Genomic DNA, 14930 nt, shown 5'->3' with positions numbered 1-14930 from the left:
GCTCAACTCAATGTTCTGGTTTCACTGAGACTGAAATTTGTTTGGGGGGGACAATTGATGGGCAATTGATACAGTTTACCCCAACACCTCTTTTGAAGACACTTAATACAGCAGACAGAAACTTTAAGAGACAAATTGCTTTTACTTGATGAAAGCCAAATCTTTGCATACATTTACAAACATTTTAAAAACTTTTCAAGCATGACCATCAGTGTAATGAGCCAGTCATCATTCACATGCAATGTCTTATCACACCTCAGGATTTCCCATAAAGCCCAGCAGATAAAAGTCCCCAATAGGGAGCCTGGCTCTGGGTTCTTGATAAGAAAACCAGAACAACATAGTGGGGTACACAGACCATGACCTCTGACCTGTTGTTGTTTATACTGATGCAGATGAAAGAATGCTTTAAGCTGTTACACAGGTTTACCAACCAGCACTGCTAAACACCACACGTGTGACACGGAGGAGGCAAAACCTGTTCTGGTGACACATTCGAGTTTTTGTGGTTGGAAGCGTAACTTTTACATTTGACATGAGGATAATTTTACTCGATTTTTATTGATTCTAACAAGGTAAGTAACCAAATCTTATTTACCAAAACTTTATGTAAGTATTATCTCATTCTCAATTAAATGTCTTCTGAATTATAAATGTTTTGCTTTTAAAAAAGAGTGAGTCAGATTTCACTGTAAAAAAAGTTTTGTTGATTCAACTTTAGAAAGTAAGTTACCTGGTTGCCTTAAAATGAATTAATATTTGTAAACTAATATTTTTTAGGGTGAAATAACTAAATTTTAAGGCAACCAGGTAACTTACACTCTAAAAATAGCTGAGTTATTTTTAACCCATAATGGGTAAATATTGGACAGAACACATGCTGGGTTAAAAATGACCTAATGCTGCCATTACGGAAATGAACCATGCTTTTTTGTGGTAAAAGTGTAGTAACCATGTTTATTTGGTGTATAAATTACTATTTGCAAAACTACAATAACCATGTTTTTTTCATGGTTAATTTTCGTAAGGGTTGGGTTAAAAATGATCCAATGTTGTGTTGTTTTTATGCAACCATGGGTTACAGACACCCACCAATATTGTGTTTAACATCTGGTAAAGTCAATTCTTATCAGTGACTTCACAAACAAAAAGTGACTCAGAGATGTAACATTTACATGGTGAATAGTTGGTGGTTTTGTGTATTGGGATGCAAGGTTTCCCCCGCGGCTTATAAGGGACAGTAAAGGGGTTAATGACTTGAGAAAGAGGCATGAATGAGACCTCCTGTTGAGTGTGAAGTCTAGCATTGACAGGCAAATTTCCTCTCAGTATTTCGCCCTGGAATTTGTTTCAAAGCATCATGTTGTAAAAAAGTGGCAGAGAGTCTCTAGTGAGTGTTTTATGCCTTTCCCATCTCTTAATAGCTTTACTTATTTCTGTTATCCATAAAACTGACACTTACATACACACAGTCCAATCCGATTTTCCTTTAATGCTGAGTAGCCTTATGCATTCTGGAAAGTACTGATGGCTTTCCAGATATGAATCATTGAAGTGTTCGCATGTTTTGTCCCTTGAGTGTTGTTGTGATACAGAGTCCAATCCAACGGTTGGATATGTAGATGCAATTGTTTTTATATACCACCTACTTTGATTTATTTAAAAGAATGCAATGATTTACATGGCAATGTGACATAAAGTAGACATGCAAATCAAGATTGCCTTAAGAGTTTCCCTACAGTTTGTGTACAATAACTGTATAGGTCAGTCTATGCAGTCATCCGTTAAATTTGCAATTTGCACATCATATTAACCTTTTTGGACTCAGTCTGTTAATTTTTCCTAGTAACAAAAATCCAAGTCATGCCACATTCCCTGAATCCCTCATGTTGCACACTTCAGTGTTTTGAGTTATATATTCTCAGAAATGGATCATGGAGCGAGAGCTTTGTTTATCTGGTCATCAGGGTTTTTCCTGTTCAACCAGTTTAGGTTGGAACAAATGTTGTTCTAATTGTTTAATAAGCTGATGACTTTTGTTTAGAAGTTATTGTACTGAGAAACAAAGAGAAAAATACTTTTGATCAATAAAAATCCAAAAGGTAAAACTACACCAATACTATAAAAGTAGGCCTACAAGAAATTAATTCATGATCTCCTTTAAATGTTTTGTTTTTATGTTTTCGTGTGTGACAGATTTATAAAAGAGGTCTAAATAAGGTTAATACGGTGTGTTATAGTAATGATTTACATTCAAAGGTGCTTGCTTGTGTGTGAAGCGAAACTTTTTGCAACTGCTTCATTGTAAATCCAATCTTTATCATGCTAATGGTCTATCGACTGCCCTCTTGACGTCACGTCAGGGTGCGAGAGCGCGCTGGCTGCTCTCGTGCTGCTGAGGCAATGCGCTTTGACCGCGCGCGGCGAATGTGAGGGCTCACTTATAAACTGCGTTTAAATACAAGAGGAGATGCTTTACATAAACATTTTACTTTAACTACGACAGACATCGCATGCACAGACCTCCAGGTAGGATTTTGGTTTGGAACTGGCTGTTTTGATTTTTGTTTTTGTGGGTTATGTACGGTACCAGAACTTTACAGTAAGGTTGTATTTGTTTACAAGTAACTGATGAACTAACAATGAACAATACTTCTTCAACATTAATCTCTGTTCATGTTAATTTCGGCATTTACTAATACATTTATAAAATGTAACGTAACTATTCAAATTAATTAATGCACCATAAACTATACATAAATGTGTTAACATTAACTAGACGTAATACATGCTGAAAATTATTGTTCATTGTTTGTTTACGTTAGTTAATGCATTGTTTACCTATACAACCTTAATGTAAAGTGTTACCGTATATACAGACTTGAAATTGTGTGTATGAAATAGAAAAGCAAAAATCTGTATGGTCTAAGCAAAATATTGTAATCGCTATATATTACCGTTGTATTATTGATGCTTAAATTATAAGTCGGATCTGTTAAGACATGTTGTATTTTCTTGCAGTATAGATCTTATGCTGGCAAAGGCTTTTATTTAAATCTGAACAGACGCTTACAGTCGCCACAGGGTAAAATCTTATAGGGGTTGCTTGTCTGTGCTTGATATAACCAGGACAGCTGCAATACACCTAAAGCAAGTACAGTGCACAGTTGTTTTTAATGTATTTCTGTGTCATAGTCATACGTAATCTAGTTTATAGTTACCATCATGTCTTCAAGTGTACTCCCTCTGCGATTATTTACAGAAATGTTGGGCAACACAAAATCCCATAAGATGCTTTGTGTGCACAGAGACACACACCACTGAGACACCTGTTGTTTCCCATAATGCTGTTTAGATTCAAAACATTATGATGCACCATGGTACCATCACATTATTTGAACATATGGTACCTTTTTAATGTCTTGTTTCTTTCTTGAGTTCACATCAATAAAAAAAATCACGTAAATAAATGCATAGATCTTATTTTGTATTTTATAAGAAGTAAATCAAATTGAGCTGTAAACTAAAAGAAAACCTCTAGTAAATAGTCAATTACTATATAATTGTTCAATCAGTGGCATGCAAATTGTACAGAGACTACATGATGTGCACACAAGAGGGAAGTTTTTTTTATCATTAAGTTCATCAGACGGATGGCTTTTTATTATCTGATAAGTTTAAGCAAATTATACAGAAAGACGTTTTGTCTGCACATGATTATTAAATATTGCCTTTCCAGATCCAGTCCAAAGATGTAACTTCACACAACTTTAAAAAATGCATTAATCTGCTATTCATTATTTCCCAGATTTCCCAGACAAACACTTTGTCCTTGCTGTCTGTGTATAAAGAAAGTCTTTTATACCGTAGCCAACTGTTGTTCACTCCACGCAGATTGATTTCATTGATCAGGCGTGGGATCTCCATGTACTCAAACTAGTCACCGTGTAGGCTTCCGGCCACCCTTACTAAAGCACTGGATCCCTGACCAGTTATTAAGACCTTCATCATTGCCTAAACATAAAAATTCCATAAGGATCGCTGCTCTCGAGAACTGATCAACCCTTGCACTGTCATTTATAAGGCTTGTGTGCTGTTGACTTTGGCTGCAGATGTTCTTTATGTTGGAAGTTGGATCCGTAATAGCCTTCTGTAGTCCAGCGTTACACCCATGAGAGAATAACATGGGAAACTTCATGCTTTGCAGCTGTCACGTTGATCATAACGATAAAGAACCGAAATAAAATGTGGGCAAGCTGAAAACTCCTGGTCTGATTTCAAATGTCTACAGACACTTCCTTTTGTAGACTTATTATGGTATTACAATACCGACAGTGCCAGAAGTATGTAATTGTTTATAACCGATCTTCAAAGAACATTAAAGTTACATTAATTCATGAAAGTAATACCATACAATGATATTTGACCACGGGAATAGTGGGTGAAAAACAGAAATTTGACATTGAGGCTTTCTGGTATTTAGCCATAGGGTTTGGCTTGTCTGTGCTTGATAACCAGGACATCTGTAATACACTTAAAGCAAATGAATAGCGTCTGGGCACGTCAAGAGTTCCCCCAAGATGATTTACCTAAAATGATATCCAGCGGCTGCATATAAGATTTATGACTTATAGGAGTCTTATGGGAGCTTTGACGACGTACCGTGTGAATGATTCTTGAAATGTGTATTGCTGCCATTTCACAACATCTCTCCATGTCATCTCTCAACAGACAGCGGGATGGCTGGGAAGCCGTTCCGGGCCACGTACATCTGGACCAACATCATCAACAATCTTCAGATGCAGGTGGAGGTAAAGAGGAGACGCCACAATTTGAAAATCTATCACGACTGCTTCTTGGGCTCGGAGGCCGTGGATGTGGTTCTGGCTCACATCATACAGAGCAAGGTCTGCGGAGATGAGGAGGTTCCTCGATTTAAAGCCGTCCGCCTCTGCCAGGCCCTCATGGAGGCCAGGGTGTTCGAGGCGGTGGACACCAAGGTTTTTGGGAAAGAAAAGAGGCAAGCAAAGTTTGAGGACAGCAGCTGTAGTCTGTACAGGTTTCTAAACACGTCGACTCCAGGCACATCAAGCTCAGTGACCATCGAGAGCGGGTACGACTCGCTCAACGCACAGAGGAACAGCTATGGTTCGCCCTACCAAAGGTATCATCTACTCTATTTACAGATACATTTATGCATTTAGCAGATGGTTGACTTACAGTGCAGCCAAACTATACATTTGATGAGTATTTGTGTGTACCCCACGGTCGAACCCATGACCTTTGCACTGCTAACACAGTGTTTAGTGACTGACACATTTTTGACTGTGGACTTTAACATTAAGGGCTTATTTACATGAAATCACTTCATCTGCCTTGATAGATGGGATTGATGTCGTATAACACGTGCACATTCTGTCTATACCTGACATTTTTTTCCTTATATGGGAATATGGAGGGTTGCAGAAACCCCTTTCATTCTGTAGTTCACAAATTGTGTGACATCACATTAACATGAGAATCAAAACAACATGTCTAATGAGACTGCCTTGGTTTAATGGGGATTGATAAAGAAGAAGTTGGATTGTTTTTATTTTAGGGTGGTTGTTTTCACACAATGCTAACACACATTTATGCCCAAACAGCTTGTAAAAGTGGATTTTGCATAATGTGAATGCTCTCTCAGCACATATTATACGTTCATCAAATACTTTCGCTTCAAATCCGCTTAATCCCGGCCTCAGGCCATTCAGAAATACGGGTTTGTTGGCAGAATCTGTTAAGAGTTCATTTATAAGAAAATGTCAGACGCACTTTAAAGAGTTCTTCAAATAAACATTTGTTTCATTACTTTTTTTTCAGGAATCAAGATACTGTGTATTCCAGCAACGTCAAAAAGGATAAATCTCTGGAGGATGTTTTAGGAAATCTGAACATGAACACCATAACACCACAGATGATGAATATGGGTTTATCACAGGACTGTAAGTCTTTCTTTTAGCTCATAATTCATACTTTTTGTTGTGTTTTATTGAGAAGAGGTGTGGTATATGTTGTCTATGCCTACAAGCTTTTCCCAGTTTCTACGAATAATCCATTAATGTGCATTCACACCAGATGTGAAAGAAAGTGCTTCATTCGCGTGTTGAACATTTTGAGTTAACTTGCTTCATTCGTACGTACGTGAAATTCACACGTGAAATATGCATCATCCGTACATGAAATATGGGTCGTGCGTTAAATTCAGATATGAATATGCTCAATTTTAACAGATTGTCAGACCTTCTCACTCACTTTTTTCTAAGCAAGATCCTTTTTTATTCCTGTTTCTATAAAAGTACGAACAAAGATGTGTCGTACAGCTCAGTGTGTCCACAAACTGCAAAAAAGATTTTGTCCTATATTGTTGTTTTGTATTTCTGCCTCAGCTCGCTACGTCGTAATCACATCACTAGTAGAGCAAGCTCCTGATTGGTTAACGCGGCGCAAATATCCGACAAAGTTCAGTTTTTTCAAATCACGTGTTACACGCCGGAAATGTTTTAATTCGTGATGCGACATTTCCACAAATTGTGATGCGAATGACCCCAAAGGATATCTATCATGTCTTTGCATTGACTTAACATATAAATCACTCACACTCAACACTTCAATCGTGTCTGGAGTCAACTATTTAATTATTTGCAGGATATTCCCATCGCCCCGCACTAGTTTGCGTCTACTTGTGTCTTTGCATTGACTTTTTATGTAATCTACTTGCGCAAATCGTTGACATCGCGTTTGATGTGAACGCACCATTAGACTTAAATTCATAGACGGACCAAATCGTCTATATTGATAAATAAAAAAGATGTGTCGTACAGCTCAGTGTGTCCACAAACTGCGAAAAAGATTTTGTCCTATATTGTTGTTTCGTATTTCTGCCTCAGCTCGCTACGTCGTAATCACATCACTAGTAGAGCAAGCTCCTGATTGGTTAACGCGGCGCAAATATCCAACAAAGTTCAGTTTTTTCAAATCACGTGTTACACGCCGGAAATGTTTTAATTCGTGATGCGACATTTCCACAAATTGTGGTGCGAATGACCCCAAAGGATATCTATCATGTCTTTGCATTGACTTAACATATAAATCACTCACACTTAACACTTCAATCGTGTCTGGAGTGAACGCACTATTATGTTGCATACACACCAAGCACGAAGCATCGCATTCCATGCTCTAGATTATTTGCAGGATTTAACTTCGTGTCATGTGAATTTTTCGCTTGAGTTAAATATTTTTGCGCAAAGACATGTTTGAGAGGAATAGTGTGTGTTTTCACGGCAATTGTGCTGCCTAATTCGCGCCATTCGCATCGCCCCGCACAAGTTTGCGTCTACTTGTGTCTTTGCATTGACTTTTTATGTAATCTACTTGCGCAAATCGTTGAAATCGCATTTGATGTGAACGCACCATTAGACTTAAATTCATAGACGGACCGAATCGTCTATATTGATAAATAAAACAGATGTGTCATACAGCTCAGTGTGTCCACATACAGCGAAAAATTTTTTGTCCTATATTGTTGTTTCGTATTTCTGCCTCAGCTCGCTTTGTCGTAATCACTTCAGTTGTAGAGCAAGCACCTGATTGGTTAACGTGGCGCAAATGTAGGACAAAGTTCAGTTTTTTCAATTCACTCGTCAAACGCCAGGAATGTTTTAATTCGTGATGCGACATTCCCACAAATTGTGGTGCGAACGACCCCACAGGATATCTATCATGTCTTTGCATTGACTTAACATATAAATCACTCGCGCTTAACACTTCAATCGTGTCTGGAGTTAACGCACTATTATGCTGCGTACACACCAAGTGCGAAGCATCGCATTCCATGCTCTTGATTGTTTACAGGATTTAACTTCTTGTCATGTGAATTTTTCGCTTGAGTTGAATATTTTTTAACTTGCGCGAAGACACGTTTGAGAGGAATAGCGTGTGTTTTCGCGGCAATTGTGCTGCCTAACCCTACAGTCACATTAGCTACAAAAGTGAGCAACACGCACTTGGCCAGTATCTAAAAGCGGTATCAAATGTCACTTTAGAGGTATTGTTAAGTCACAAGAACATTGTTTTTGGATTTAAAATATTTATTTCTCGATAAAAGTAACAAAATATATGAGATAAAATGGCAAACTTATCAGATATATACAGAAATGCGCATTTTCCGCCATCTTGAATTATTTTCTCAGAGTTGACCACAGACCTCCTTCACTCCGATTGGCAGTTGCTTTGTCGCATCGCTCAGCATTTGCATAAAATAGCCTGCTTGTCTATATTGGCCCCACCTTGCTTGTGCAGCGGCGAGCTCGTCGCTTGTCGCTGGCAAACGGCCACTCCCATTGAAAATGAATGGTAGCCTGTCGCTCTGTCTCTGTCTCTTGTAGCTAATGTGACTGGGGGGTAATTCGCGTCATTCGCATCGCCACACACAAGTTTGCATCTACTCGCGTCTTTGCATTGACTTTGTATGTAATCTACTTGCGCAAATCGTTGAAATCGCGTTTGATGTGAACGCACCATTAGACTTAAATTCATAGATGGATCGAATCGTCTATATTGATAAATATCTCTAAATTAAGAGCATTGATTTGAATAACAAGTTTTGTATGGACAAGCACCTCCCAAATTATCTTCAGAAATTTAGTAGTGCTTATACAGTAAAATATTAGAGGGATTTTTAAAGTTAATTCTCTTGGATAACTGTGTTTCTTTCAGTGATGGACGAGATATGGAAACAGCAGACAGTCCTGAGACTCTTGCAGTTGATTGAATTGCCACTTCTGGAGAGTTTGTTAGAGGGCAAAGAGAGTCCGCGTCCACCCCTCCACAGCATGGACAGTGACCCTGACCTCCTCTACACCAGCAGTTACCTGGACCGCGAGATCCTAAAGGCCTTCAGTGAGGCTCAGTATGTTACAGTGATTTCCCCATAACTCAATATAATATGTTAACATGGACCACAAAACCAGTCATAAGTCACACTGGTATATTTGTAGCAATTTTTTAATGCCAAAAATCATTAGGATATTAATTAAAGATATTTTGAACATTTCCTACTGTAAATATATAAAAAATATTTTTCTTTCTTAGTAAAATGTGTTGCTAAGGATTTTTTTATATTCATATAGTTGTATCTCAGCCAATATTGTCCAATACTAACAAACCATACATCAATAGAAAGCTTATTGATTCATGTATCAATGTATAAACCTCAATTTAAAAAAATTGACCCTTATGACCTGTTTTGTGGTCCAGCTTCACATATATGATATATGATGCCCCATAGACCTCCACTTTAAGTGCACTTCTGTGTAAACACAAACTCATAGCTGGTTATGCAATGCATCTCTTTGAAGACCCAACCCTACAGGCCATTTGGCTTCCCCCACCCTGTCCCGAAACACTCTTTCTTCCTCTTACATTTTTTTGTGAATGAAATGTCTGTTTGTAATCTTATCTCCTTGTGTGGCATTTATTCCTCATTCTTTAAAGTGTTGCTTTTTGTTAGTCGGCTGTTTGGTTTTCATTTTCGTTTTGTAATAAAATACTTACGAATATCTTCAGTTCGATCTGTTTATCAATAATTTAATTCCTCTTTATCTTTTTTAACAGGGCAGATAACTGGCTGTCTGCAGCTGTTGATTGTCTTGAGTTTCTACCCGATCAGCTGGTGGTGGATGTGAGCAGAGGTTTGGCCAAATGTGCGGAGGAGACGTCCCAGTACAAGCAGCTCCTGTATGGTGCCCTCGTGCAGCACTATGGCCAGTCTGAATACCCACCACTGCTCAGTAACCATGTCTTTGACATTCACACGGGGCTGACTGAGCTACTTGGTAAGTGAAAATATGACCTTGATATCTTTAAAGGGCATCTATTATGCAAAATACACTTTTACAAGGTGTTTGGACATAAATGTGTATTGACATTATATGGAAACACCCACCCTACAATGAAAAAAATCCCATTTGATCCAAAGCAGTCGTATTAGGGCGCACTCACATTATCCAAACCAAACCAAACCAAGCCCCAGCGCGATTGTCACCCCTCCCTACTCCCCCAGATGCACGCACTCACACTGTACTTGTATCGATCCGAGTCCGGGCGCGCTTTCGTCATTAAGATGCGATTGTTTTGAAAAAAGCAGGAAGTAAAGCTCTCTCTTAACACTGGAACCCACCGTAATGATAAATCTGTGTTTTTTATTCGGAGTCGTTTGGTGCGCGATTACAGACAGCCCTCTCACATGTCATCATATTGCTTAGTTCATCTGTCACGTGCGCAGCTCGGACATTCACGTAACCCCGCGGCGCGCATCAAAAGGTTTTTACGGAGGCAGATGAAGGTGAGTGGTCGCGCAACTGACGTCTTTACCTTTTGAATCGCGCTCAGGCGCGAATGCGCTCACACCACAACCTTCCGCGCCTGAGCCCAAGTGAACCGCGCTCCGGCCCACCTCTGCAACCCGGCCGTGGCGCGAATAACCAATCCGCGCTCGGGCGCGGAACAGAGCGATCACACTAGTCAAACAAACCAGGCTTTGGGGGTCAAACGCGCCCGAGCGCGGTTTGGTTTGGATAGTGTGAGTGCGCCCTTAGACATGCTGTTTTAATTCTATTTTAATGTGAGGTCACATTGATTAAGCCCCGCCCATGGCCACTGTCTCCTTTGGCAAGGGAGTGAGAAGCATCATCATTTGCATTTAAAGGGACAGGCATGAAAACATAATAAATGATCTTTGGGGTATTTTAAGCAGACACATTCTAGGCACACCTAAGACTTATATTACTTCTTGTAAAAATGGGCATATAGGTGTCTTTTAATATTGACTAAGATCATGTTAAAAATTGAAATTAATGTAATTAAAATCAAACCATTTAAAACAACCTAGTAACCGCATAGCACATGTACCTACCCAAAACATCACTGGCTTGTAATTCAAAAGGATATTTCTTTCAAACATTTTGTTATCGCTCATGCTTTACATTATTCTTAACATTTATGACTTTCTGTCATTTGTGGAGAACTTTTAAGAATGAAATATTTTGTTTACAATGTGTGCAGTAAATGGTAAAGGGGTACAGGCGCTGGAGGCTCTTCAGCTGTGCCTGAAGCTTCAGGATTCACGCAGTCGAGAGGAACTCCGCAGGTTACTGCGCTTCATGGCTCTCGCCGCCAGCCCTCAGGAACTCAAACTACACAAAGAGGTAAAACGCACAGAGCTGAAAACGCCATCTCAGTCCAAAGACTGATTTGCTGGCCTGTTTTTGTTAATGTAGCTCATTTATGTAAGCCAGGAGACTCTGGACTGCCAGTGTACTGTATGTAGGTAAATGATTAAATGAGCACTTGGGTTTAGTGGTATTATTGAATGATGTAGCTGAGCATCATGTGAACAGTAGTAGTTTAAAAATCCAATTTTATTTTCAATTCTTAGTCACTTAAAGAAATTAGATTTTCAGAAAGCTGGTAGATATTGATACCACACAAAACTGGAATCGTAAAAACCCAACGAGTGAAAAACTATGTGGTTAAACAGGCCAGTGTAACAAGTCCATGACGGCGACTTAAGTGTTTTTCTGGTTTGGTCAAGTAAATTTTTACACCTACATGAATAACATTCCTACATCAGTCCAGACAATTGACCAACTGTTTGTTTGTTTTGTAGATAGAGAACAGAATGGCAGTGAAGAGGGCGTTCTCCAACGCTATTGTGTATGGGACCAAACTAGCCAAAGGGAAAGTTGATCTTCTGCTTCTTTTCATGATGGACAACCACCATGACCTCTTCAAGGCAAGTCAAACCAGATAACAACACTGCAAGCATCTGTCCACACAGCACTTGTTATGCTATAGTGTTGATTTCCACATTGTCCCAGCCGGCATTTCAACGTTGATTCACTGTTGAATCAACTTCAAGGACAAGGTTGAATCAACGTTGAATTACCTTTTGATTTTGCAAATTTAATCAATGTTGATCTCGCTACGTTGTTTTAATGTCTCACTTTCAACATTGCGTCAATGGCAAATTAACGCTGAAATATGTATTGATTTTGCAAATTGTATCGACACGTCGCAATTAAAATCCCAGCAGGCATATGACTGACCTTTAACGCTGAAATATGGTTGAAATAATGTCAGTTCTTGTTTCAACATTGATTCAATTTGCAAAATCAAAAGGTAATTCATTGTTGATTCAACCTTGTCTTTGACGTTAATTCAACGATGAATCAACATTAAATGCCAGCTGGGATTAAAAATCAATGTTGAAATTTGGTTGAAATAATGTCAGTTGTTTGTTTAATGTTGATTCAATGTGCAAAATCAAAAGGTATTTTAACGTTGATTCAACCTTGTCCTTGATGTTGATTCAACAGTGATTTACCATTGTTTCAACGTTATATCAATGTTAAACAAACAACTAACATTATTTCAACCAAATTTTAACGTTGAAAGTCAGTTATGTGCCAGCTGGGGTCACATTAACATCCAACTAGACATTAATACTATACATAAGGTATTATGAATAATTAGCTTTTTATTATTGCTAATAAACCTTGACACATACGATGGATTAAACATCTAATGCAATAAATAAATAAATAAATGGCTATTACGTGGATACGCATTGAAATAATTGTATTACAGTCTAAAAATTGCTAGGTTATTTTCAATCCAGTGTTGGTCAAAAAGAGACCAATCTAACCCGATGGATTATAATTTAACCCTCAATGCTGGATTGTTTCGTAACCCATCGTTGAGTCAAATATAAACATTTTCTGGGTTAATTAAACCGAATGGCTGGGTTTGTCCATTTTTGACCCAACGCTGGATTGAAAATAAACCAGCATTTTTGAGACTGTAAATGAATAAAAGACTAAAGTAATACACTCAGCTATGGAGTAAATTGGTTGCCTGGGACAACCGTCAATGATATAGTTTATTGGTCATCAAATCAGGGTATCCCAGAGATCCGTGCAATAAAGTGACACACATAATGGTTTTCACGTTTTGAAAATGTGACAGCAGATTACCTTGTCAATATTTCTGATCATTTGTGTTTTATAAGATAGCCTATTTGTTTTACAAGAACCTGACAGCAAGGACCCAAAATGTGGTGTGTTTGAAGTAATGTGATTTTTTTTCCCTTCTAGATTCCTGTCACATTGCACAAACTTGTAAGTGAAAGAGTGACCAGTATTATTAAGGGAACAGATCCAGATCTCATCACGGGTAAGTTAGGTTTTACATGTTTAAATGATTTAATAGTACCTGTAATAATAGTTTTTTTAAAGGGCACATATTATGCCAATTTTTACAAGATGTAATATAAGTCTTAGGGGTACCTAGAATATGTAAAAATTCAGTTGAAAATACCCCACAGATCATCTATCATAGAGCATGTCCAAAATGCCCCTATTTCGGTGGGAGCTGTTTTCATGTCTGTACCTTTAAATGCAAATGAGCTACAGCTCCTCAATCCCTTATCAACAGATAGTGAGTGCTTCTGGTTAAAAATAGATCTGATTCATGTGAATACAGTCTGAGACAATAGTATCTCTAGCTGCATTAGTGCTTCAACGTGTTAACAAACACTTCAGTCAGTGGCTGTGGGTGGGGCTTTATCAGTGTGACGTCACATTAACAAGATAATCAAAATAACATGTCTATTGAGACTGCTTTGGTTTATTGGGGATTTAAAAAAGAAGAGGGTGGATTCTTTCAAATGGTGGTTATGTTCATACACTGCCAACACACATTTATATCCAAACACCTTGTAAAAGTGGATTTGCTTAATATGTGCCCTTTAAAACTGATGCTTATCAATTATGTCTGTGAATAAAACACAAAAACAGCCCACAATCCATTATTTACAAAAACAATTCACTGAAAACTCTTTCCTCTCTTATAGGTACCACATACTGTCGTCGCATTACTGGAAAAGATTACATAGAAACAGTTCAGAAAACTACCAGAGAAGAGCTATGGACTTTGCTAAAAACTATACATGAGAACTCGAAATTTTCTGTGAAAGAGAAGCGCAGACTGCTTGGACAGTTTTACAAAGGCCATCCTGAAATATTTGTGCAATATTTCGGCAACAGAATATCAAGTGCTTGTGTTTAACCTCATCTTGAGGTTTACCAATGAACTATTGTATGATATGTAAAGAATATTTTTTTTGTAAATATGTATATTTTGTAGAAAAAGAAAAAAGGCCGTTCAGTTTTATTTTTTACAAATATGTGCTTGTAAGTCCATGTGTTAACATAAAGGTCAAATGTTTAAATGAGCACAAACATATGTCTGTACTTATGCTAGCTACTGTAGGAGGTGAATTTGTTACAGTGCTTGGGAGAAACTAAATGTTATATTTTTCAATAGTTTTTTTTATATATAAGAAGTCACTTGGCCCAAACTTTGCAGGTCACAGAATGTTGTCCATAAATCATACAAAGTCTCTGTCTAGTCAAGACTAAACCATATGCAAAAACTTCAAAGTTAAAAAACTTCCCAGACAGACGACTCTGGGCCAGGTCCGCACCAAAGTCACCAGCTTGACTGCTGTCTACAACAAAATGAAAAATGGTCGTCACCCTAAATGGCCGACTAATGAAAAATTTGCATTGATCAACTCGGCATGCTTCAAGGAATTTAAAGAGTTCATCTCTGGACCAGTAAGTGGTACCAAAACTGTACCCTCAAGTTATGATTGTTGATAAACCTTGCAGCCTCATATTTATTTTGGTGTGCTTATGTAAACATTTTGGTTTCAAAAGCTCAACCATTTGCTTTGAGTGTCTCTAATGATACCAAATATTGTGCATATTGGACAAATAACTTAAAATAGCTTTTCTAAAATTCTAAATGGAGGAAATATGGCATCA

At 38.1% G+C, this 14930-nt stretch overlaps 1 protein-coding gene across 2 annotated transcripts; it reads left to right on the top strand.

The window, feature by feature from the left end:
* The first annotated feature begins 394 nt into the window (after positions 1-394).
* depdc7a (DEP domain containing 7, paralog a) lies at positions 395-14781 on the top strand. 2 transcript variants are annotated; one of them, XM_065260437.2, is made up of 9 exons: positions 395-575; positions 4732-5164; positions 5863-5984; positions 8761-8953; positions 9658-9878; positions 11107-11249; positions 11711-11836; positions 13197-13275; positions 13955-14781. In XM_065260437.2, exons 2-9 carry the CDS (start codon positions 4740-4742, stop codon positions 14167-14169), a joined length of 1524 nt encoding a protein of 507 aa, XP_065116509.2. In that variant the 5' UTR covers positions 395-575; positions 4732-4739; the 3' UTR covers positions 14170-14781. The 2 variants fall into 2 exon arrangements, with proteins under 2 accessions (XP_065116509.2, XP_065116507.2); XM_065260435.2 differs by lacking the exon at positions 395-575 and adding an exon at positions 2268-2529.
* The last annotated feature ends 149 nt before the right edge of the window (positions 14782-14930 follow it).

The sequence above is a fragment of the Paramisgurnus dabryanus genome, chromosome 9, assembly GCF_030506205.2.
Source record: "Paramisgurnus dabryanus chromosome 9, PD_genome_1.1, whole genome shotgun sequence".
NCBI lineage: Eukaryota > Metazoa > Chordata > Actinopteri > Cypriniformes > Cobitidae > Paramisgurnus > Paramisgurnus dabryanus.
The sequence above is the reverse complement of the archived record's forward strand: the minus strand, read 5'-3'. Positions and strand labels throughout refer to the sequence as shown.